This window comes from Eumetopias jubatus, unplaced genomic scaffold (genome assembly GCF_037043125.1).
Source record: "Eumetopias jubatus isolate StellerSeaLion01/CBP00866 unplaced genomic scaffold, mEumJub1_p1.0 scaffold_7, whole genome shotgun sequence".
NCBI lineage: Eukaryota > Metazoa > Chordata > Mammalia > Carnivora > Otariidae > Eumetopias > Eumetopias jubatus.
The window spans coordinates 122,102,187-122,128,987 of NW_028274813.1; the positions used below are offsets into that span (position 1 = coordinate 122,102,187).

A 26,801-nucleotide genomic window follows, 5' to 3' on the forward strand; every position below is an offset into this window, starting at 1 on the left:
AGTCTGGTGAGAGCAACAGATGCATAATTAGATGGTGAGTATGCGGCCAGGAGAAATGCGGTGGAGGCTTCCCAGAGGACGTGATGCATGAGCTTAATTTGAAAGGCAAGGAGGAATAAAAGGTTTTGGGGTGGGATGGAGAACTTTCCAGGCAGCGGAAGCTGCTTACACAAAAGCGACAGCATGCCCCATTCAGGGAACTATATACTTTCAAACAGGAGGAGAGTAAGACCAGCAGGAGAGGTAGGCAGGAGCCAGAACACAAAATGCCTTTTGTAGCATGCCGAGGAATTTGGCCATATCCTGAAAGTCAGGAAGATCTACCGAAAGGTTTTATGTAAGGAAGTAGCATCATCACATTTATGGTTTGAATAAATCATTCTGGCTGCCGTGTGAAGGATTGGAGTGAGGCAAGGTGTGGGAGCAAGACTATAGGCTGAAAGACTGGCTGGGAGTTCACTACAACAATCGGGATAAGTAGCATGAACCAAGGTAGTGACAGTGGGGTTGGAGAAAGTGGATGAATAAGAGAGACATTAAGAAAGTACAATAACAAGATTGGTGACTAATTGGATTTGGCAAGTGAGTGAGAAGGAAGAATCAAGCATGACAAGCATGACTTTTGTGATTGGGTGGTGCCTTTTTTTTTTAAGATTTTATTTATTTATTAGAGACAACATGAGTTGGAGGCTGGGGTGCAGAGGGGCAGAGGCAGAGGAAGAAACAGACTTCCTGGGGCACCTGGGTGGCTCAGTCATTAAGTGTCTGCCTTCGGCTCAGGTCATGATCCCAGGGTCCTGGGATGGAGCCCCGCATCGGGCTCTCTGCTCAGCAGGAAGCCTGCTTCTCCCTCTCCCCCTGCTTGTGTTCCCTCTCTCGCTGTGTCTCTCTCTGTCAAATAAATAAATAAAATCTTAAAAAAAAAAATTAAAAAAGCAGACTTCCTGCTGAGCAGAGAGCCAGATGTGGGGCTCGATCCCAGGACCCTGGGATCATGACCTGAGCCAAAGGCAGATGTTTAACTGACTGAGCCACCCAGGCACCCCGAGATGGTGCCTTTTATAGAGATTTGGAACATAAGAGAAAGCACAGGTCTTTAGTGGGGAGTAATGAGGATGGGAGATGTGACATCTGGGACACAGTGAGTTTGAGGTGTCTGTTGGACATCCAAGTGGAGATGTTCAGAAGTAGTTGATATAAAAGTTGACATCCAGGAAGAGATCAGAGCTATAGATATTGGAGAGGTGAATGCATAAGGAAGGTAGTTGAAGTCATGAGAGCAGAGAAAATCACCCAGAGGCATTGTAGAGTGAGAAGTGGTGCAGGATTCCTCCATTTAAGGAGTAAACTAAGGAGTCCACGATGGAGACTGAGAACAACAAGCCAGAGAGGCAGGAGACAAACTGAAAAGGGGACCCAATGGACCTAAATGGATTTTAAGAGACTATTTTATGGCTTTCAGCCATGGGTTGAGGGCAGAAACCAGCTTTCAGAGAATTGAAGAAAGATACAGATGATGAATGGATATGTCTGTTGAAATTCATTGAGCTGTATATATACTATTTACACATTTTACTATATGTAAATTATGCCTCCATAAAACACTCAGCATAAAAATTTTGTAAGATCTATTTGAACATGATCATATGCTAGGAAAAGAGAAAGTTAATGGGAAGAACCTGAGGGAATGAGAGAAAGGTTTTGAGTAGGTGGAAGAGGTTAGCTTTAAACAGGAGGAGGGATGCCTCTTTCACTGATGGAGGGAGAGAAGAGGAGGAAGGGATGTTTATGGGAGCAGATAAGTTGGGTAGGGAGTAAGTTAAAAAGTTGAGTTCCTCTGTAATATTTTCTTTTCACCATGAAACTGGACTCCATATGTGATGGCTTTAAAAATATGCCTACAAGTTCTTTGATAAATGCCTTCCTTCAAAAGGTAGAACTTAATTCTCCTCCCTTTGAGTCTGTACTGAACTCATTTCTAACAAATAGAATGTGGAAGAAATGATGATATGTCACTTCAGAGATTAGACTCAAAAAAACACTGCAACTTTTGTCTTGATGCAGTCACCGACCATCCTGCTTTACCTGGGACTGAAGGGTTTTCTTTTCTTTTTTTTTTTTTTTAAAGATTTTATTTATTTATTTGAGAGAGAGAGAGAGAGAATGAGAGAGAAAGCACATGAGATGGGGGGAAGGTCAGAGGGAGAAGCAGACTCCCCGCTGAGCAGGGAGCCCGATGCGGGACTCGATCCAGGCACTCCAGGATCATGACCTGAGCTGAAGGCAGTCGACCAACCAACTGAGCCACCCAGGCGCCCCTGAAGGGTTTTCTGAGATGCGGAAATTTCAGTGCAAAAAACAGGATGCATTGGTAATCTTATTCTTGAGGTGGTTCTTTCTCTCTTGGATCATTTACTTTGATGGAAGCTAGCTGCCATGTTGCAACTGCCCTAAAGAGGGGCCCACATGGCATGGAACTGAGGGAGACCTGGAGTCAATAGCCAACTAGGAACTGAGGCTTCAATCCGGTAGTCCAAGAATAATTGAGACCTACCAACAGCCACATGAGTGGAGCTTGGAAGCAGATCCTTCAGTTAAGCCTTCAGATGAGACTGCAGCCCCTCTGGACATCTTAATATAACTTCATGGAAAATTTTGAGCTCAAGCCACCCAACTATGATGGTCCCAAATTTCTGACCCATAGACATTGTGAGATAATGTTTGTTGTGTTAATTTGCTAAGTTTCGGGGTAATTTGTTATACAGAAATAGGCAACTAATTCATCAGATTAATGAAAATGAGTGGAAAGTGGTGAGATAGGTTCCCAGGGCCTAGCATGATTGGATGACTTCCTCCAGCAGCCCCAGACAACTCCAGACAATGTGCTCATCCACTTCGTATGCCATTGATATTATGCAATGTCCAACAGTATCTTTTTTACCCCAACAATATATTTTGATAAAGGAATTTTACCAAAAGCTTATTTATCTTTCTTACTGAGCATATTTATCATCAATGTTATGACTGACTTTAAAAGCTTCTTGGCAAGAATATGACCTGTCACTGTTTTGGCTTTGAAAATTATAACTTTAAAGGATGCCTTTGTAGTTTTGACCTCTTCTCTTATTTTTAGGGGTAAATGTTATCAATAATGCTTCTTATTAGGAAGCATTATTTTGTGGGCTTCTCTTCCTCTTGAAAGTTTGTTTTGATTATCAGGTTGGCCACTGAGCTTTCCTTAAAAATGCCACTAAGTCTTCATTGGCTTTATGCCACTATTTGGCCAAGTTTCATAACCTAATGTACTGGGAAACAGGGGAAAATAGATTACCAGTTTAATAAAACATATGTCCTAGAGGCTCATCGTATTTCTTATTAGCCCTTTTCTTTTTCAGCTGCTCATCATAATTCATCATGCTTGTGGATTGCCCAGCCCCAGCATAGTCACACTGTATTGTTATTTGTGCTGGATTCCTGGTCAATGTTTCAGTTACAATTTTTTCCCCCGAGTTTAAAAGTATTCAGCATCCTGATTTAATTAACTTTCAACTAACTAATTGAATTACTGAGTTGAATTACTGATCTATTTTTGTGAATTTAAAATAAAATGTAACACAATGAAATTTCACATTGAACGCATAAACAATAACACATATTGTGAAACAACCCATTAGTTTAGATTAACTACACCCTAATAATTGAACATTAGCTAAAACAAACTATGGAGCCAACACAACCTAAACCTTAAAAGCAAAATGACTGGAGTGCCTGGGTGGCTCAGTGAGTTAAGCGTCTGCCTTTGGCTCGGGTCATGATCCTGGGGTACTGGGATCAATCCTGGGGTCCTGGGATCAAGCCCCGAGTCAGGCTTCCTGCTCAGCAGGAAGTCTGCTTCTCCTTCTCCCTCTGCCCCTGCCCCTACCCCCCACTTGGGCTCTCTCTCTTGCTCGCTCTCACTCTCAAATAAATAAATAAAAATCTTTTAAAAAAAGTTCATTTTTTTTTAAGACTGAATATTCTTTTGTGTGTTTATATCACGTTTTGTTTATTCATTCATTCATTCATGGACACTTGGGTTGCTTCCACCTTTTGGGTATTTAAGTAATGCTGCTATGAACATGCGTGTACAAATATCTCTTCAAGACCCTGCCTTTTTTTTTTTTAAGTATTTATTTAAGTAATCTCTACACCCAATGAGGGGCTCAGACTCATTACTCTGAGATCAAGAGTTGCATGCTCTTCCAATTGAACTTTCAGTTCTTTTAGGTATATACCCAGAAGTGGAATGGCTGGATTGACTGTCTTGTTTTAATCTTTTGTGATGAGAATGTACTCATGTATTATTTGTAGATTTTAAAACATACAGAGAAATAAAAAAGAAGTAACTATCAGAAAGTGGGTTATGGACATACAAGGTTTCAGATGTAGAGCAATAGCTAAATGTGGCCTTAAGTACGAATTGTGCAAATCCAACAAATGACATCTTAGGCATGCTTAAATTTCCTCAATGACGAGCACCTACAGACACAACTAGCCCAATTCCTTAAGCTATGGGCAAAGTTGGAAAATCAAACTGGATTTTCCAAATACATTTTCCAGTTTCCTGCCCCTATACCTGTATTCCTACAATTCCTTCCACTGGGTATATCCTTTTCATCTGCCAACTTGACTCACATAGCAAATCAATTTTACCCATATATCAAATATTCTTTCCTTCTGATGCCCCTTTGAACATCCCCAACTACACTGACTCCTGCTACATCTGAAGCCCCCAGAACTTTGTGCCTCTCTCAGGGATCTTTTCTTCACAATATGAAGACTGCAAGGCTCATACCCATTTAAATGGTTATAGGGCCTCATCTTTAGATTTGAATTCAACATTAGCAAGCATAGGCCAAGCACTCTATTAGCCAGAATTTAGGTTAGACTCCATATTCAACATTTATTAACAAATACTTGTTAAGTATTTGCTACGAGTTTGGCACTGTTATGAGAGCCGGGAATAGAAGGGTGGACAAGGTCCCTGCCCTCATGGAGTTTATGGGTATTTTCCTCCACAGGCCTTCCTAATTTGGAGAAATCAGGCATTCATTTTTTGACTCAGTAAGTATGGGTGCCTATGGGCAGCAGTTGGAGATGGCCACATACATACACATACACACATTTCAAATTCAACAAATATTTATTGGGTACCTAACATGTGCCAGGTTGTGTGTTCGCCACTGGGAATTTAGCAGTGAACAAGACAGCAATTTTTTTTTCATAACAGCTTTATTGTGATATAATTCATGCACCAGGGGTGCCTGGGTGGCTCAGTTGGTTAAGCATCTGCCTTCGGCTCAGGTCATGATCCCAGGGTCCTAGGATCGAGTCCCACATTGGGCCCTCTGCTCAGCGGGGAGTCTGCTTCTCCCTCTCAGGCTCCATTTGCATTCTCCCTCTCTCTCTCTCAAATAAATAAAATCTTAAAAAAACAACAACAACAAACCTGTAACCAGTAGCAGTCACTCTCCATTTCTCTCAACCCTCCCAGCTCTAGGCAACCACTTCATTCTATCTCTATCAATTTGACTATCCTGGACATTTTATATAAATGGAATCATACAGTATGTGACTTTTATGACTGACTCTTTTTTTTCACTAAGCCTAATGTTATCAAGGTCCAATCCGTGTTGCTGTATTTCTCTTTATTGACAATATTGCATTGTATGGCTATACCACATTTTGTTTATCCATTCATCAGTTAATGCACATCTGGGTTATTTGTACATCTTGGTTATGAATAATGCTGTCGTGAATATTCATACACAAGTCTTTGTGTGGACATATGTTTTCAATTCTCTTGGATATATATCTGCGGTGGAATTGCTGATTAATATGGTTAATATAATAACTCTATATTTAACCTTTTGAGGAACTACCAGTACATTTTCCAAAATGGCTGTCCCATCCAAGTACTAAGCAGACCAGACCCTGCTTAGCTTCCGAGGTCAGACGAGATCGGGTGCGTTCAGGGTGGTATGGCTGTAGACTATTTCACATTCCCACCTGCAGCCTGTGAAGCTTCCATCTTTCCCCAAACTTATCTATCTTTTTCATGAGAGCCATCCTCCAAAATATTTTTCTTATTTTCTTATTTTGCGATAATTTTCGATGAAAAGAATTGCAAAGATACTGCAAAAAGTTCCGGTAGATCCCTCACGCTAATGTGAGAATAACTAGTATTTTGAAAAAGATAGAAATACGAGCAAGAGACCAGCTTTGGTCCTTCTTGTCTTAGGTGCATATTAGCAGCCTGAGCAAGTCAAGAAGGGAAAGGCTGTTTGGGTACAGACGGGGCAGCGAGAAGAGGGTCACATCCAGGTGCCCCAGATGACAAAAGCAGGAGGCAGAGTTCAAGGAGAGGACAGATCCCGTTAGCGAGGTCGCGTTCGGGGGCAGCTAGGGACTTTCTGACACCCCGCACCCCTGGTGGTCACATCATACTGTAGCATTCTTTGGTCGTTCTCTCTTCCACCAAGAGCCTCTTAAACTCCCGGGAGGTTCAGGCAGTGCTTCGAAAGGCTCTCCTAGCCTCCACCTTTACCCATAAAGCACTTAACGAAACCACCTGAGCCGTCACTTCCCGTAGCGCGGGAGACGAGCCCCAGCTTAGCAAAGGCAAGGCTCGGCCACACGTCCAGTGCCACACCCAGACCGGCGGCCCGACTGCAGCCGCCGGCCACTCAGGGGCCGCCGCGGCCCCTGGGACGCCCGAGACCGGCTCCCGATTGGCCGGGCGTGCGCGAGAGCCCGCCTTCCGGAGATTGCAGGGCGGCCTCCGGGAGAAGCCGGGTAGACGCCTCTGCCAGGGGCCGGGGGCTAAGTGCGGGGACGGGGCTCGGGTAGGTCCTCGGCAGGCGAGGTTCGGCGTAGGAGCGCCCTCCTGCAGCGAGACGAGGCCGGGAGACCAGATTAGGAGAGTCGCGAGTCCCTTTGTCTGTTCTCGGCAGCGACGCGCTGGGCGGGGAGGGGGAAGGGAGCGCCAGTTGCCGCCCCGGAAGCGGAAGTGCGAGCGCCGCGGAGTCCTGTCCAGTGAGAGCCCGGCCGGTACGCCAGCCGATCCTCCCGCTGGTCACTTCGCGCCTTCTCCGCTGCTCGTTTCCCCTCGCCGGCCGCGCCATGCTGTCTCTAGATTTTTTGGACGATGTGCGGCGAATGAACAAGCGGCAGGTATGGTTGGCCGCCCACTGTCTCCCGGGGCTCCCCGTCTCCCTTTGACGCCGCCCCTGCGGAGCCCGGCAGACCTCTGGCCCCCTGTGCGAGGGCCTGAGCGGGTCTGACGCCTGGATCATTCCTTGTCTTTGTGGAGCGTGTGGCCAGAGGTCGCTTTGTCCGCCCCCTGTGTTTAGCCCCTAGCCGCGTCCGGGCCTGCCAGGGGCGGAGCGGGAAGCCGGCTCTTCACGTTCCATTCCTCCTAACGAGGCAGGAGAGCAAATGGAAAACCTCAGGGCGCTTTCTAAGTGGGAGTTGGGGTTGCTTAGCATTTGAGACTTGGGAAGGCGGCAAACTCGTGTTTCCTGCAATCGCAGCGACTCCCGATCAATTCCGGCGACTAGGTTCAGCCGTTCAGCGCTACACTGGCTTCTGGGATGCTCGGGAAGGCCGGGGTAGCCCCCACAGAAAAAGCCCTTGTGCTGCTTTCAGCTGGTGGCAACCTTTCTGGTACAGCTGGGCCCCAGCGGGCTGCCATGCCTTTCCCTGGAGCACCTCTGACTTCAGAGTTGGAACAGTAGTAATACTTGCCGTTGAGTCTGCTTAGCAGGAAGGGGGCAGCCCCCAGAATCCTCGGGTTTACTGCCCAGTATTAGTGGCACGGGGATCTTGAAATTCAGATCTTCTGATTTTGTCCTTAAACCTTCCTTACTCCATCTTGATCTTCTAGACCATTTGCCAGATGGTACTGGAACACTGCTGTAATTATATAGTCATTAGAAAAGATTGCTTCTCAGCACCAAGTGTGTAGAGCCTACTTTGTCTTGCCTTGGACCTTTTTATAGTATTTCACTGTTAAGAATTTAACATGTCACTATTGAAGATGTTTCTCTTGGACTTGTATTTTACACTATTTATAATTACTGTTTAGGGAAGTAGATATGCACCCTTCCCTTACTCCCCTTCAGACTTCACATAGCTCAGTGTCACCTCTTAGACATGTTTCGTAATTCCTTCAGTTATAAGTAATCATTCTTTTCAAATGGCACGGAACATTTGTGCCTTGACGGTAACACTTCTGATTCTCACTTGTGGTATAGTGTTCTTTTCATATTGAATTTCCAGGAGCCACAGACGTTATTTTGAAGAAATCCGTACTTTGGGCCTACTATTCATTGTAACTTATGCTAGGTAAAATGAGAGAAATGCAAAGACAAATGAGAAAACTCTGCCTTCAAGGAGCATGAGTGTGTAGAAAATGACCAAGGCAAATAATAATTATTTTGAGCTCTTGCTATGGTGAAGTGTTTTATATATTGGTGAGGTAGGTAATATTACTCTCGTAATACAGATGGAAGAAAATGAGCAACCTCCTAGAGATTGTTAGGGATTGGATAGCATGGTCGTGGTGTGACGGAAGGTTTTGAACTGAGGTTTTACCTGTACATGATATCTGGAGAAAAGAATTGGCAGTGACTGTGGATACTGAGAGCTAATCAGACGGAAAGAGGGAAACTAGTTTGGTTCTACTCTTCTAAAACCGCCATCATTTGCATAACTTTTCCATTTATGCCTAAATAACATCAAATGTCTGATTAAGTTGTTTGAGTTGTAATTCTTTTTCTTACCAGGTTCAAGGGGAAAACTTGAGTACAGTAAGATTCATCCATTTAAAGTGTACCATTTGATAAGTTTCCACAGTTCTGTGCACCCATCTCAATCAAGATAACGGAACATTTCTCACCCACAAGAGCCCTTGTGCTCCTTTGTAGTTCATCTCTCCTCTAGCACCTGGCAACCGCATATTTGCTTTTTGTCAGAGTAGATGACCTTGCATTTTATATACATAGAATCACAGTTTGTATTCTTTGGAGCTTTGAGTTTTAATTGATTCTTTAACACCTAACTTAAGACTTTTGTTTGTTATATATAATGCAATTTTTTTGGTCGGTCTCACAGTTTCCAAAAATAAAGTGTTCCACTACCTTTACTGAATCCTATACATTGTTGCCAAATTAAAGCCCCCTCCTATCCTCAGACTTTCAGTAGCTCCTCATTGTCTTGTAGGTAATGGCCCAAACCCTTAGAATGACATTTGCAGTAAGTCCCAGTCATTTTACAGGCTGCCATTTCTCACTGTTTCAGTCTTATCCCAGTTTACTTTTCCTACCTATTTCATGTCACTGTCTCTATGAACATTGTTCTATTCAAACATATTCAAGCATACGCAACTGTCTTTAGAACTCTTCTTGTATTCTTTCTGAGTCTTTATGGACTGCCCTAGGATATTAGGTGATCTCTCCAGTCCTTTAGCACTTACTTACTACTTCATTTGTCTTCTCCCCTTTGGAGTGTGGCTCCTTTACTGGAGTATCAGGTCACTGTTTTCATGAGGCTTTTCTTAATCCACGAAGCCTTGACTGATCAAGTTTGCCTGTTTCCGTGGTGCAAATACACCCAGCATGGCTGATTTCACACTACTAACATGACATCACTGAATGCAGAATTAGGAAGAAATGCGATAGCATGCAACTATAATTTCCACCTTAGAGATAAAATAGAAAACCTCAGGGAATATAGATGATGAGAAAATGTAGTAAAATAGTCAGGAACCGATAACATTTAGATTATTTATTACCTTTGTTTTTAATGTAATTTAATCGTACTGATTTTTAATAACACTGTGTTTAACAACGAGCTTGTAAAACTGAAAATTTAGCAAATTTGACTCCAAATTGACTGGTTATAGGTTAGTTTTTGTTTGTTTTTATTTTTAAGTAATCTGTACAGCCAATGTGGGGCTCAGACTTACAACTCGAAGATCAAGAGTCATATGCTCTACCAACTGAGCCAGCCAGGCACCCCTGGTAATAGGTTAGGCCTTTGATGCCCATTGAGGTGGCCTTTGTGTCCAGGAAAGCCTGTTTATAATCTTTCATTTTAAAATAAAATGTTCAGTTTGTAAAAGCTAAAATTTTAAAACTGAGTTCTTAATCTTTTCAGAATCAGTTTACAAATCTTATCCTATTTAAAGGCCAGGAAATTAAAAAAAGAAAGAAAGAAAAAGTATAGGAAATTTTAACAATCAGTTTTAAGGGCCTTTGAATATTTGGGCTAATTTACAAACAAACATCTTAAAAATATTATAAATTTAAAAATTTCCTTTTTAAGAACATCCATTATTCAACAAACCACTGCATCCTTATATAATTTTTATATGTCTGGGCTACTTAAGTTTTCTGAAATGTTTCAACACTGTATAAATAGTAAACTTTCTGATTAATCTACAACAATTGATTATACATTTCAAATTGGAACTACAAACCTAACCTATTACTTTAATAGGGCAAATTCTCTTAAAATTTTATAAATACTTAAAATACTAAATATGCACAGAGGTTTTAATATTAAAATATTAACACTCTACATAATTTCCTTTAAGCATTTCTGTTCTTAATTTTAAATTTTCCTTGGGTTAAAAGATGTTTACTTGCTAAGAAAATGAATATGTCATGCCAAATAATTTTTAGGTTGCTTTCCCATGTAATTTTTGGGATTGTCTTCTCTGCTTGCTGAGAATTCTTAGTAACCAGAGGATATTGGCCAGAATGTGACTAGATTCATGTTTGAGCCCTGATGGGATTAATCCAACTTTCAATAGAATTTGCTTATTAGCTCCTCCTTAGGCCTCTTATATTACTTGATTGAATTTTGCATTTTTTTGGATTTTAATTATCTGTATGTCTTCCTGCCTAAATCTAAAGACCTTAGGACTTAGCTGAATCCTCCTTTCTTTTTATATCTTCTCATCCCATAGGATCACTCAACTCCTAATGGCTGTTGTAATGATATCTGATTGAATTCTAGATATCTTTGATAATTTTTTTTTTAAATAAATTGGCCCTCCAGTAAAGCACACAGAAACCTAGGAGATTTTTCTTAGTCTTCAACCAAATGTGAGTAATTGTGCAGCAAATAGGAGGTATATACAGCACAGAGGACCGATCTATCCAGATTTTTGAAAACTAATAGTCTTGTTTAGGATCTGGAAAATGTTATTGACAGGGTGTCTGCATTCAGTAATTGTCAAGTTTCAATGTGAAAATACTAACTTCAGTCTCAATAGACAAACAAGGAAATCACAAGTAAAATTATAAACTGCACTTACCATCCATGAGCATATTCTCAAGCATCCAGAAATTCTTTATCCTAAGTAACTTTGAGCAAAATCTAGAATATAGCACCATAGTAAGGATTAAGGCGTTTATTTGCAATGGTTCCTAGACACTTCATATTTCTTAGTTTTAGGGGGGTCTTTTTCATAATATTCTCTCCAAGGACACAAAGACAAGCATGATAATTCATTCCCATGGCCAAATGGCACAAGCCTACAACAATAAAGATGGCTGCTTAGGCAGAAATTGTGATTATAACTCTTCAAAGAGTTGTCTTTTCCGACTTAAAGGAATGAGGTGAGGTATGGTATCCAGACACAAGTTGTGCACAGAGACGGAAAGCTTTATCTGAAAAACATGGTTTATTGGTCAGAATTTAGTCTGGGAAGCAGAACCACTATGACTATTATGGAATTAAGGATTTATTGTAGGAATTAGATCTGACAGAATTGAGGGAGAAGCTGGATAAGTAACAGGCTAAAACTGAGAGATGGAGAATCAGAGGAATGTCGTTAACCAGCTCTTCTGAAGCACTGTTACGGGTGGACAAATCCAAGCTTGCCAGGACATCTGGGGCTAGATTCCATGTCTGGTTGATGGAGTGCGACTGCACCAGAGGACAGTAGATGAAGCCTGTGGATGGCTGTTGCCTGTCTGTGGAGGCTCTGTCAGTCAGCCCGAAGAGCCAGGCATGGGCAGGAGAGAGCGAGGGCAGACCGGATTCATCCAGGCCCTTCATGTGTGTTGCTCGCCACCATAGTGGCCTTCAGCGTAGTAGCAGCTGCTTCCCTTTCACCTTCCGCATCTTGGGCACATTTCTTTTTTGGCCAACTTTTACCCAGAGCCCTACAGGAAGCTTAGCCAAGTTGGCAAAGAACAAAACTGCTGTAGTCTACCCTCTGTCAACTCGTCAACTATATATATATATATATATATTTCTCTTCTAATTGTATTTAATTTTTCAGATAAAGGTAAAGGCAAAATTATGCTTCTGTCTGATATGTAGCTATATCCGTTTCTGTAATTCATCATGTGGTTGTAGCTGCACCCTTTCCTCCATTAAGCATTCCATATTCCTTCTGCTGTCAGCAAGAGCTCAAGTTGGTCGTAGCTTCTTGCCTGGCAGAGTGACCCAGACCTTCATTACTAAAGGGTTAATGTCAAGAGCAGTCCTGCCTGAAATGGATTGTTTTAGTTTTCACTAACTTTTATCACAGGACATGAGAGTACTAAGAGGCCTCAGAGGATTCTATAGTCCAGTTATACTCACTTTCCCTCATTATTTAGAAACAACTTTATTTTTTTTTCTGAAAGTCAGCATCAGTCACCCTTGCCAATAAATAACCCCCAATCTTTGCATCTTGGTTCACTGGCATGAGGAGCCCAAAGTGGCCAGGTAGTGGTCTCAACTTCCAGTTTGATGGAACCATTGTGTCCCCTGATGGAAGGATATTTCCTTTAGGAATGAAAACTTCTCAGCGAGCGTCATCCAAAGTTGTGAAAATAGAAAGCAGAATTTTCACTAGCAGATTATTAGGGGTAATAAAAGGATCACTCCCATTTTCACCCTTTAATTCCATTTTCTTTTATTTTTTAAAAGATTTTATTTATTTATTTGACAGAGAGAGAGACGGCGAGAGAGGGAACACAAGCAGCGGGAGAGGGAGAAGCAGGCTCCCTGCTGAGCAGGGAGCCCGATGTGAGGCTCGATCCCAGAACCCTGGGATCAGGACCTGAGCCACCCAGGTGCCCCTAATTCCATTTTCTTTTAAAAGATTTTATTTGTCAGAGAGAGAGAGAGAGAACACAAGCAGGGGGAGTGGCAGGCAGAGGGAGAAGCAGGCTCCCCACTGAACAAGGAGCCCAATGTGGGACTCGATCCCAAGACTCCGAGATCATGACCTGAGCTAAAGGCAGACGCTTAACTAACTGAGCCACCCAGGCATCCCAATCACCCTTTAATTTCCAGACTAGTGAATTGTACCTATAGAAGAAATAATCCCATAGGTTCGTTGCTGATTCAGAGCATATACCATAGATTGGAAGATGTTAGACATCCCAGCCCCACAAAGTGTTGCTGGTGCCTAGCTGATGCTATAACTATTCTCAAAGGCCATCTGTATCACTCAGAAGATAGAAACCTTACAATTAATTGAACAGGGAAAAGTTTAATATAAAAAACTGTTAACTAGTAAAAAATGCTTAACTACTAAAAACGGGTAAAAGAGCACTCATAAGAGGTTCAGAAATAGCATATACAGAAAACAGCTGCTACCTTCTAGGATGAGGGAGTGGACAAGGAAAGAGATAAGAAAATACCTTTCTCCAAACTCTCTCCCAAGCCTGAGATTCATACCTCTTTGGAGAGGGTATGGCGCCACAGGAACGTGCGATCTGCCATGACAATGACATTTGCATGGCAGTGAGCTGGAGCTGGTCCATAGCAGTGGCCTGCTGGGAGGCTGAGAAACTTCCCAGAGATCGTGTGGGCAGGAGCCAGGCTGTGATGGTCACTGAAGTGAGCACTATCAGACCTGCACACAGATCCACTCGCTACCATGTGAAATAAAAACATGGAACTGACAGGAGAAGCCCTTTGATCATCTCGCAGTGGTCCTCCTATGCCTTTTATTAATAAAACAACATCATTGAGCCAGTTAGAAAAGAATTTGTTGAGATAACAAGGATAGATTTGGAGCTCAGAGACAACAAATTGATAACTAGCCTACTGTTCCACTGTTCTTTCAGGCCGGCCACTTCAAGGTGATGGGAGACATAGTAAGACCAGTGAGTTCCACGACCCATATGCCCACTGCTGTGCTCTATTTTCCATAAAATAAGTTTCCTGGTTACAGGCAATGTTGTATGGAATACCATGAGAGGAAATAAGGCATTCCGTAAGTTCACGGGTGGTGGTTTTGACAAATACCAAGGACAAAGAAGACAGATCCATATCCAGAATATATTCTAGTAAGGAGAAATTGCTGCCCCTCCCATGACAGAAGTGAACCGGTATCAGGAATGGTGTCACTGTTGATTTTTTGCAGTTGGCAGACTAGGCACTCCTCATTGGCTAGAACCAAATTGGTTTTGGTGAGTGAAAATCCATGTTGCTAACCTTCAACTTGGCTGCTGCAGACAGCCACTTTGATCATTGGGCAAGACAGGAGTAGCTGGGCAGAGTGGAGGACTGATATTCCAGAGAATAGGGAATTTTATCTACCCAAGTATTAAGATACTCCTCTGCTGAGGTCATTCTTTGGTGAGCATTTATATGGGACCCGGGTATCTCCACATTCTAAATACCTACTTGGAGAGCTCATTCAACATATCTCTTCCCCAAACTTCTTGTCTCTGGCTTTTTAATTACCTCCCTTCCAAGTCCCTGGCCGTCCAGCCAAACTGCTAGTCACTCTTGAATCAGTGTAAATCCACACCTGTGGCCATCTCTCATTCCAGGTAAAATGAACAACTGTTAGATCACTCCAAGTTCTGTACTTTGGAGGGTTTTCCCTTAATTACAGTCCCTTGTGGACAACCCTGAATGGGCATGTAATGCCACAGCCGTTTTCAGTTGGTGCTAGATGGTTCATGTGAAAAACCAGGCCCAACGTCTTCTTTAGTCAGCTGGTCATAGGGAACTCCCCATGAGGCGAAAGGTATAAGATGAGAGATATGAAGCAACATAACATGAGCAGGAGCCGTGAGTGTCTGAGTCTCTTGCTCATACAGTTTACTTATGTCTCTAGGACCTGCTCAAGCCCAGACTTGTATAGACCACTCCCACTTGATGGTGGAGTACTGTGTGAATGCCCAACTTTATGGCTTGGGTGTCTGGCAGCATCCAGTTCAAGCCACGAGGTTCAGGTCACATGGTAACTTGGTGACCCATGGTCAAGTGTTCGGTCTCTACTAGAACTCAGTAACAAGCTAAGAGGCTATGACTCAAGAGAATAGTTCAGAGCATAGCATAGCTTTGCCCCTGATCCAAAGGTCTGTGCTGTCATTTAACCTATAGAGGATGGCCAGAGGCTCCTTATCTGTCACAAATACTAAAGTCACCATGAGATCTGGGTCATATGGCCCAAGTGCTAGAACGGCTTTCATGACAGCTTGGACCTGTTGTGGAGCCCTACTCAAAACTGGCTCAAACTGGGTTTACTAGATAAGAAATTGGAGTAGTTCACCCAAATAAGCTATATTTTGCCTCCCAAATCCAAGGAGGCCCGCCAGGCTTTAAGTTCTTAGTGGTAGCAGGAACCAGATGCAGCAATTTATCCTTTGTCTTAGAAGAGATATCGTAGCAGGGACCAGTGGACCCCAAGAGTTTTCATTGGGAGGAGAGTTTTTGTGGGATTTATTTCCCGCATTCTGACCATATACATATTTTACCAAGGAGTCTAGGTCATGAGGTTCAACTACCAAGTCCAGTCAGCACGATATCATTAATATAGTAAACAAGCTTACTGTGGAATGGAGGGCCAATCAAGGGTCCCCTTGACGAGATTGTGATAGAAAGCTCTAGAGTTGATGTAGCTCTCAAGTAGTCCCTGTTACCAAAAGCATACCTCATGGTCTTACTCATCTTGCTGGCAGGGGTCCTCAGAGATAGGAAATTATCACAAAAACATGGAATGAACCTCTTTTAAGTTGGCATTGCTAGAAGCTGGTGATTGTCTTACTAAGACAGGATACCTAACCCCTGATGCTCATCATTCAGACTTATTAAGAATATGTACTGAGGCCCAAGTGGCTCAGTGAGCTGAGTACCCCAACTCTTGATCTCAGCTCAGGTCTTGATCTCAGGGTTGTGAATTTGGGCCCCGTGTTGGGCTCCACTACTTAAAAAAAAAAAAAAATGTACCTTGTAGTTCTGATGATTGCTACATGTAGTAGCATTGTTTTTTTTTTTTTTTAAGATTTTTATTTATTTGAGAGAGAGAGAATGAGAGATAGCACGAGAGGGAAGAGGGTCAGAGGGAGAAGCAGACTCCCTGCTGAGCAGGGAGCCCGATGTGGGACTCGATCCCGGGACTCCAGGATCATGACCTGAGCTGAAGGCAGTCGCTTAACCAACTGAGCCACCCAGGCGCCCTCTAGTAGCATTGTTAAGGGACTATGATATACTGCATTACAAGCTAGTTTTGGTTATGAGCCTGGAATATCACTTGTAGCAAGCAGTAAGGTTGGAGAGGGCAGCAGGGGCCAAATCATGGAAGGCCTGTACACTGAGGAGTTGAGACTTTATAAGTAGTGAAAAAAAATTTGGAGCAGACAGTACAGTAATTTCATTTTCACCTTATAAAAATAATATATAGGCAGATGAGTTACATGGATGCAAGTCTAGAGGTAGAACTGTCAGATTATTTTAATAGTCTTGAGAGGAAACAAGACCTGATAAAGCAGTAGCCACAGGAGTTAAGCCGACAGACTGGATGTGAGAGATGTTGGGGAGGTGAAATCCAGAGGCCTTAGGCAGATGATGGGACCAGTGGCTATGCTGGAGAGTGTGGAAGGAGGAAGAGATTTGAGGAAAAGGGTTGAGTTCAGCTTTGGACCTGCTGAATACAAAGTGTGACACTGGGGTGATTTTCAGTAAGTAACTGAATGTATTTACCTAGGGGATATACATGGTGTGATATGAAGAGAGAGACTTGGGTGTCGTCAGCATATATGTTGTAATTGAAGCCATGAAGAGACAAGATTTCATGCTGGATGGGAAGAGAAAAGGACAAAGATTGGATCTTAGAACACCTGTGTTGAGGGTCCAACATAACAAACCGAGGGATGAGTGAGTTGTAAGAAAGTTAATCAAGTGCCAAATGCCTCAGAAAGACAAGGTAGTTGAAGTAAGTTTGTGGGCTCACCCTTCCCCCCCTTGTAATGAATAGTTTAAATAGATATTATATTTACATTGTTCAAAAATTTAAAAAGTGAACGTGACTTTTTCCTATAGCCTTGCCAGCATTGTGTGCTTTCAGACTTTTAGGTTTCTGCTGTTCTAGTAAGTGAAGAGTGGTACCTCAGGATAGTTTTACTTTGTATTTCCCTTATTCTGAGTTTGGTTGAGAGTATTTTCGTATGATTTTGGAGTCATTTTTAGTTCATTTTCCATGAACTAGCAGTTCATAATCCTTTGCCTATTTTCCTTCTTGGGTGGTTATTTTCTTATTGATTTTTCAGAGCTGTTTATAGGAAAATTAGTCTTTTGTTTCTATATATGGTAAATATTTTCTCAGAGTTATCTATCTTTTGACTAATAGTGTAATTCACCATGCATAGTTGTGGGATTTTTTTGGTTATTGTTTGCTTTTTTATTTTGTTTTGGTAGTCACATTTACCTATATTTTCTTCATAGCTTCTGGACTTCAGGTCAATTAAAAAGACTTCCTTTATTCTGAGGCCTTTCCCACCCTGTTTGCTTCTATTGTGTGTGTGTGTGTGTGTGTGCGCGTGCACTTTAAAAAGAAAAAGCTTTATTGACATATAACTTATAAAATTCATCCATTTTAAGTCAATAGTTCGTGTTTTTCGGTAAATTTATAGAGTTGTGCAGCCATCACTACAATCCAGTTTTAGGACATTTCCATCACTCCAGAAAGATCCTTTGTGCACTTTTACAGGTGAGGCTGTTCCCATTCCCAGCCCCGGGCATCTGCTAATCTGCTTTCTGTCTTTCAGGATTTGCCTTAGCTGGATAGTTTGTATACATGGAATCATCCAAAATGTAATCTTTTGCAGCTGCCTGCTTTCATTTAGCATAATTTTTATTTATTTATTTATATTTATTTTTTAAAGAGATTTTATTTATTTATTTATTTGACAGAGAGAGTGAAAGAGCATAAGCAGGGGGAGCAGCAGAGGGAGAGGAAGAAGCAGGCCCCCTTCCGAGCAGGGAGCCTGATGCAGGACTCGATCCCAGCACCCTGGGATCATGATCTGAGCCGAAGGCCGATGCTTAACAGACTGAGCCGCCCAGGCGCCCTAGCATAATTTTTAAAAACTGTGATAAAATACACAAAATGTATTGTCTCAACCATTTTTAAAGTGTAGAGTTTGGTAGTGTCAAGTATATTAACGTTGTACAACCGATCTCCAGGACTCTTCATCTTGTAGAATAAAAGTTCTGTACCCGTTAAAAACTCCCCATTCTCCCTTCACCCCAGCCCCTTGGCAACCACCCTTCTCCTTTCCATCTCTGAATTTGACTTATATTGATTTTTTCTCTATTGTTTATATGTTTTCTACTTCGTTGATTTATGCTCTAAACTGTATTTCCTTTCCTGGTTGCTTTGTTTAGTTTGCTATTTTTTCTAGTTTCTTAAAGTGGAATCTTGGGTTATTGATTTAAGATCTTTTGTAATATATGTATTTAAAGCTATAAATTTCCCTCCAAGCAGTGCTTTAGCTACATTTCATAAATTTTGATATGTTGTTTTTGTTTACACTCGGTTCTCAAAATATTTTATGATTTCCCTTGTGATTTCTTTTTTGACCCATGGATTATCTAGAAAAATGTTGTTTAATTTCTGAATATCTGAAGATTTTCCCAATTTCTTTCCAGTGCTGATTTCTAATTTAATTCCATTGTGGTTGGAGACCATAGTTTGTATGATTACAGTCTTTTAAAACTTGAGGCTCTTTTTTATATGCCAACGGCCTGGTCTCTGGAGAATGCTTCATGTATGTTTGAAAAGAATGTGTATTCTGCTGTGTTGGGTGGAGTATTTTCTAGATGTTTCGTTTGTTGATGGTATTCAGGTTTTCTATATCCTTGCTGATTTTTCTATTTTTTTAAGATTTTATTTATTTGAGAGAGCATGAGCGAGAGAGCGCAAGCACACAAGCAAGGGGGCTGGGGCAGAGGGAGAGGGAGAAGCAGGCTACTCCCGGAGCAGAGAGCCTGACGTGGGGTTCTATCCCCGGGGCTCGATTCTGGGACTCCAGGATCATGACCTGAGCCAAAGGCAGATGCTTAACTGACTGAGCCACCCAGGCGCCCCTCCTCTTATTTTTAGTGTTCATTTTCAGTGAGTTACGTTGGGTTTCGTTTTCTTTTTCTAGTGTTTTAAGGAAGAAGCTTAAATTAGGAAGTTTACAAATATTTGGAAATTAAACAATTTCTAAATAACCCATGGGTCAAAGGAGAATCACAAGAGAAGTTACAAAATAATTTGAACTGAGTGTAAACAAAAATACAACATATAATTTGAGACTTTTCTTTTTTTCTTAATATAGGCCTTTATTGCTATAAAATTCCTTCTTTGTAGCATTTTAGGTGCATCCCACAGATTTTGATGTCTTCTCATTTTCATTCAGGTCAAAATACTTTCTTTTTTGAGTTTTTTTACCATGGGTTATTTAGAAGCCTGTTATTTGATTTTTAAATATTGGGGGGATTTTTCAGATATCTTTCTGTTACTGATTTGTTTTCATTCCATCGTGATTGGAGAATACTGTTACTTGGCATAATTCAAATCCTTTTCTATTTATTAAGACCTATTTTGTGGTCCTGAATATGGTCTATCTTGGTAAACGTTCTGTGTATACTTAAAAGGAATGTGTATCTACTGTTAGGCGAAATGTTCTGTAAATACCGATTAGGTCAAATTGTTTAGAAGGGTTGTTCAATTTTTCTCTATCTTTAATGATTTTCTGTCTTGCTGTATCAATTATTGATAGAGAGGTTTGGAAATTTCTTTTTTTTTTTAGATTTTCTTTATTTATTTGACAGAGCACACACACACACACAAGGAGGGGGAGCAGCAGGCAAGAGGGAGACAGGGAGGGAAAAACAGGCCCCCTGCTGAGCAAGGAGCCTGATGTGGGGCTCGGTCCCAGGACCCTGGGATCATGACCTGAGCTGAAGGCAGAACCTTAACTGACAGCCACTCAGGTGTCCCAGGGTTTGGAAATTTCTAACCGTAACTGTGGACTTGTATGTTTCTACTTGCAGTTCTGTCAGTATTTGCTTCCTGTGTTTTGAAGTTATTAGTTACATAAATGTTTAGGATTATGTCTTAATGGTGAACTCACCTCTTTATGAAATGACCCTCAGATTCTTGTAATATTATTTACTATAAAATCTGCTTTGTGTAGTATTTATTAACGTAGCCACTCCATCCGTTTGTCTTATCTTTAGTTTTCTTTTGATTAATATTAGCATGATGTGTTTTCCTGTCTTTTTACTTTTACAATATTTGTATCTGTATTTAGAGTGCATTTCTTTTTTTTATTTTTTAAAGATTTTATTTATTTATTTGACAGAGACACAGTGAGAGAGGGAACACAAGCAGGGGGAGTGGGGGAGGGAGAAGCAGGCTTCCTGCCCAGCAGGGAGCCTGATGCAGGGCTTCATCCCTGGACCCTGGGATCACTGCCTGAGCTGAAGGCAGAGGCTCAACGACTGAGCCACCCAGGCGCCCCTAGGTCATTTATATTTTATGTCATTATTAATGTGTTTAAGAATCTCCCATCTTAATTTTTTTATTTCTCCCTTTTGTTTATTGTTCCCCATTCCTCTTTTTTTAACCTATTTTGGATTAGTTGAGTTTTTTTTTTAATGTTTCCATTTTATATCTTTTGTTATATTGTTAGGTATACCTTATTTGTTTGCTTTAAGGTTTATCATGTGGTTTTTAAGATTTATTTATTCTAGAGAGAGAGCACGAGGGGGTTGGGCAGAGAGAGTCCCAAGCAGAGCCCCATGCAGGGCTCCATCTCATGACCCTGAGATCATGACCCACGCCAAAACCAAGAGTCGGATGGTTAACCGAGTGTGCCACCCAGGTGCCCCATCATGTGTTTTTTTTTTTTCAACTTAGTCTATCTTCAACTTATGTGATATGACTTCAGGTATACTATGAGAGCATTACAGTAATATATTTCTATTTCCCCTCCTCTAGCCTTATGTGATATGACTTCATGTATACTATGAGAGCTTTACAGTAATATATTTCTATTTCCCCTCCTCTAGCCTTATGTGATACGACTTCATGTATACTCTGAGAGCTTTACAGTAATATATTTCTGTTTCCCCTCTAGCCTTTGTGCTGTTGTCTATTTTACTTCTGTACATGTTGCCACAATACCTGATTGTTATTTTGCTTTATTTTTTTTTTAAGATTTATTTATTTATTTGAGAGAGAAAGCACATACAAGCTGGGGAGGGGCAGAAAGAGAGGGAAAGAGAATCCCAAACAGACTCTGTGCTGAGTGCAGAGCCCAAGCAGGGCTGGATCCACGACCCTGCGACCACGACCTGAGCCAAAACCAAGAGTTGGATGTCCAACCGACTGCTCTACCCAGGTGCCCCTATTTTTGCTTTAGTCAATTACCTTTTTAAAAAAAAATTTTTTTTAAAGATTTTATTTATTTGGCACAGAGAGAGAGAAAGGGCACAAGCAGGGGGAGCCGCAGGCAGAGGGAGAGGGAGAAGCAGACTCCCCGCTGAGCAGAAAGCCTGATGCGGGGCTTGATCCCAGAACCCTGAGATCATGACCTGAGCTGAAGGCAGCCACTTTAACCAACTGAGCCACCCATGTGTCCCCCCCCATTTTTTTTTAAAGATTTTATTTATTAGAGAGCAAGAGAGCACAAGCGGGGGAGGGGCAGAGGGAGAAGCAGGTTCCCTCCTGAGCTGGGATCCCAATGTGGGGCTTGATCCTAGGACCCTGAGATCATGACCTGAGCCAAAGGCAGAAGCTTAATTGATTTGAGCCATCCAGGCATCCCAAAAGATTTAACAGATTTTTTTAAATGAAACTTGTCTTACTGTTATTGATATTATTGTTTAGACTATTCAGGCTTTTTTGTTTTGTTATCATCATTTAAGATCATCACTGGGACTATCAGTGACTTTTTTGGGCCATAATAATGGCAGATATTCTGGATATGCGTCAGTTTTTCCAACACCATCAGTTTTACTTCTAGCTGCTTTCAAGGTATCTGCCTCTAATACCCCAGCTTCTAATCGCTTCCTCTTTTGTGAGTTAAGAAGCAGGAGAATTGTGGTTCTGGATTGATGAATCTCTTAGTTTGAGGTCTTAAGAAGAGTTGAAAACTTAGGCCAACTGCAATTTTGTAGCTCTGAGACATATTTTTGCTTCCATGGTCACTTCTGTCTTTGCACAGAGAAGTGTGACTTCTCTGAAAATGACCTATGTGTTGAACTTCACATATCTCTTGCAAGAAAAGGAAATGGTATATTTGATAACTATAGTAGATAAATGTACAGTACATAACTTCCAGATTATGGCTGTTAAATTTGTCAGCTTTTATTTTGCTGAATTTTCTCTTGTTACTTATTACTTACAGTGTATTTTAAAATTGTCACAGAACTTGTAAGGGAGGGTTCATCTTCCTAAAACTGCAAAAATAAAATAGCACACACAAATCCTCATACCATACTTACCAAGAGCTCTGCTTTTTTTTTTTTTTTAAGATTTTATTTATTTGAGAGAGAGAGAGAGCATGAGCAGGGGGAGGAGCAGAGGCGGAGGGAGAAGCAGGCTCCCCCGTGAGCAGGGAGACTGACGTGGGGCTCGATCCCAGGACCCCAGGATCCTGACCTGAGCTGAAGGCAGACGCTTAACCAACTGAGCCACCCAAGGCACTGCTTTGATTGGTTTTAATAACATTCTTTTCTAGTTTCACCTTGAGCATTGAAGAGCATATTGTTCCAGTCACTTCTTAGAAACAATAAGAGAGCTATTCACTTCTGTGGTTGTTCTTCTACATAATGTCACAATGTCTTATTAATAGTTAGCATGATGTTGCCAAATGGTATGAGGTTAGGTAGCTGCCACCTTATTTCTGCTAATACCGGAAAGAGACAGCCCTTTTTGTGATCATGTATATTCATAAATATTCAGATGTAGTGGTAAAGAAAGGAGGAGCTAGGGAGGCAATGTGTTTGTCTTTGAATAAAGACTGTTGGTAGGAAAAAGGAGAAAAGAAAGGGAGAAGAATATGACATTTTTCAGACTTTTGCTCAGATAGAGTATTTGTTTCAGCAAATAATGTGCTTCTGTGTAGGTTTTGGCTCACAGACTGACTTAGCAGTATGCAAGTAGGCACATTTTAAGGAACATACCGGTTGTACATAGTGAGGGACTTTTAACCTCTTTCTCACTAATAAGAATGATGGGGGTGATTTTGGTGATTAGATAAATTTCACAACAGTGACTCTGTGGTGAAAGGTACAAGTGAGGGGAAGAGAAGGCTAATGATGGCTGGAACGGTGGCCTCCTTGCGGGGCCTGGGGAGTTGTCGTCTTTGTCATTCGTTTTTCTTTTAAAGAGTAGTTATTAGATATCCCACACCTGTTTTGACAATGCTACATCAGTACCTTTCTGAAAATGGAGAGATTTTCATCAACGAAACAGACCTGAACTGATTGACGTGTAGCTGTTTTTAGGTTTAATTATTTCAGTGTGAATTTTTACAGTTTTGCTGCAGAAATATGAACATGCTTGATTATGGGATATTGCCACAGACCGTGCTAGGGGTGTTATGTAAATAAGTGGTACTTGCAAGGGTTACCTTTTCAAAATCTGGCCAGTTTTTAATATGAAACCTATCTGACCCCAGGTAAGGAATCATGGAGCTGTATTTTATATTTGGTAGTTTATGTGGAATCTCACAGCCCTTCCCTCAGAGGTTCAGGGTTGGGGTGCAGTACTGTAGGTAACTTTTCAGGATCAAAAGCTTGGAAAGTAGCTCCTTCAGCTGAATTCCTGTCTGCTTATCCACTGGTTGACCAGAATTACTTCTTAGAAATTAGTTTTCCTACTTTTGACCTCTCCCACTCCACTTCCTCAATCTGTTTTCTGAATAACAGGACCATTTTTTTTTTATTTAAAAAGCTACCATCTTGGGGCGCCTGGGTGGCTCAGTTGGTTAAGCGACTGCCTTAGGCTCAGGTCATGATCCTGGAGACTTGGGATCGAGTCCCGCATCGGGCTCCCTGCTCAGCAGGGAGTCTGCTTCTCCCTCTGACCCTCCACCCTCTCATGCTCTCTGTCTCTCAGTCTCTCTCAAATAAATAAATAACATCTTAAAAAAAAAGCTACCATCTTGAAGAGGTAGAATTTAGGAGACCTGAGTTCTAATAGTTACTGCTCTGCCTGCCAATAGCTGTGCAGCTATGAGCATATCACTTAGCCTTTCTGTGCCTCAGTTTCCTCACCTGTAAATGGAAGGAAATGTCCCCAGAGGAATGTCAAACTAGGTATCAGATTATACCCGTATGCTCATATTACTCCATTACTCAAAGAATATAGGAAATATTTGTGTCTGTTAGAAAATGTTCATTATTGGGCACCTGGGTGGCTCAGTTGGTTAAGCGACTGCCTTGGGCTCAGGTCATGATCCTGGGGGCCCAGGATCGAGTCCCGCATCGGGCTCCCTCCTCAGCGGGGGGTCTGCTTCTCTGACCCTCTTCCCTCTCGTGCTCTCTCTCTCTCATTCTCTCTTTCTCAAATAAATAAAAAAATCTTTAAAAAAAAATGTTCATTATTTTCGTCCTTTGAGGGCGACATTAATTATATTGGTAGAGTGTGTCATACTTCATTGGAGTGCCAGAAAAATAATTTTCTGGCTGTTAACATGGACTTAAGAAAATAAACTTAAAAAAACGTGAAGCATATATACTGGAAAGTATTTTGGTTTCACCTCAACTGCTGATTCCTCTTTCAGAGACAGCAGCTGTCCCCAGTTTCTTGTGTACACTTCCAGAGCTAAAATTCTTACCATAATAGGGATGTTCCAAATTTATAAAAATAGGAGTAACAATTAGTTTTTAGAAGCATGAGAGTAAAAAGCACAAGAAATAGCTAAAAGAGACAAAAATGATTACTGGGGTGGCCTCCCATGACCAGGATAATTGCTGGTTTTTAAATTATATTTTGATAGAAATAAAAATGATTTGTAAAAGTAGAAAATACAGATAAACAAAATGACACAAAATTGGCTAGTATTGTAGCCCCAGATGTAACCACTCACATGTTTATGTTTTTCCAGTTTTTTCTATACCTTTGTTTCAAGAAAAATTAAAAGACCCACCTCCCCACCCCCCACCCCCGCAACCGCCAGAAGGGGCAGTTATGCAAGGTGGTGGATATGTTAATGAACTCCATGGGGGAACCCTTTCACAGGGTATACATATATCAGATCCTCATGTCATATACTTTTTTTTTAAAGATCCACTTATTTATTTGAGAGAGGAGAGGGGTGGGGAGGGGCAAAGGGAGAAGAAGAGAGAGAATCCCAAGCAGGCTCCACTCCCAGCATGGAGCCTGGCGTGGGGCTCAATCCCAGGACCCTGAGATCGTGATCTGAGCCGAAATCAAGAGTTAGACGGTTAACCAACTGAGCCACCCAGGCACCCCCTCATGTTATCCACTTTAAATATCTTACACTTTGGGGGCACCTGACTAGCTTAGTTGGTAGAGCATGCAACTCTTGATCTCAGTGTTTTGAGTTCAATCTTACATTTGTATTTGTCAATTATATCTCAATAAAGCCGAAAAAAATTGAAGAATAGTATACAAACACCTGTGAGCTACCACATAGATTCAGCAGTTGTTAACATTTTGCCATATTTGCTCTCTGTGTACTTATGTGTGCATATAATTTTTTTTCTGAATCATTTGATATGGGTTGCAGATATGACAGTTCACCCCTAGCTACTACCTACTATTGGCTAACTACTACTAGCATGCAGTATCTAACATACCATAATACTGTTATCACACCTAAGAAAATTAACATTAATTTCCTACCAACATTTCATATTTGAGTTTCCCCAATTGACCCCAAAGCATCTTCTTTTTTTTTTTTAAGTAATTTCTCGCCCAGTGTGGGGCTCAAACTCGTGACCCCGAGATCAACATTCGCAAGCTGCTCTACTAGCTAAGCCAGCCAGGCACCCCCCAAAATGTCTTTTATAGTTGGGATTTTTTTCTTATATACATTTTGTTCTTTTGAACCAAGATCAATCAAAGTTTATGCATTACATTTGGTTATGTCTCTTTAGTCCTTTTGGATCTAGAACAGTCTCCCACCTTTATTTTCATGGCGTTGAATTTCTGAAGACTAGAACAGTTGTCTTGCAGAATGTCCACATGCACATTTATTTTTTAAAATAACAAAAATGAGTCAATCATCCTCTTATCCAGCCTTAGTCCAACACAGTTAGCTCACATTATTTCTCTCACTTGAAATGCCTTTCTGGTATCATATCTGCTTATTGAAGTAGAATCTTACAATTTGTCGAGGAGTGGAAATTTAGTAAGACAGAAAAGGCTGGCTTTCAAGTCCTCATTATGTGACTGACAAGCTGTATGACTTTGGCACAGTCATTTCCTCTGTCTGAGGCTAAGTTTTCTCAACTGTAAGATGAGGGAGGGGGGTTAAATTCCATTGAATAGC

General features: G+C 41.4%; 1 protein-coding gene across 1 annotated transcript in view; it reads left to right on the top strand.

The window, feature by feature from the left end:
• Positions 1-6,832: 6,832 nt before the first annotated feature.
• Positions 6,833-26,801, top strand: part of SEC11A (SEC11 homolog A, signal peptidase complex subunit) — a 38,387-nt gene continuing 18,418 nt past the window's right edge. The window contains exon 1 of the mRNA XM_028089415.2: positions 6,833-7,212. Coding sequence (XP_027945216.1) covers positions 7,162-7,212 — 51 coding nt within the window. The 5' untranslated portion in view covers positions 6,833-7,161. The remainder of the gene's footprint in view (positions 7,213-26,801) is intronic.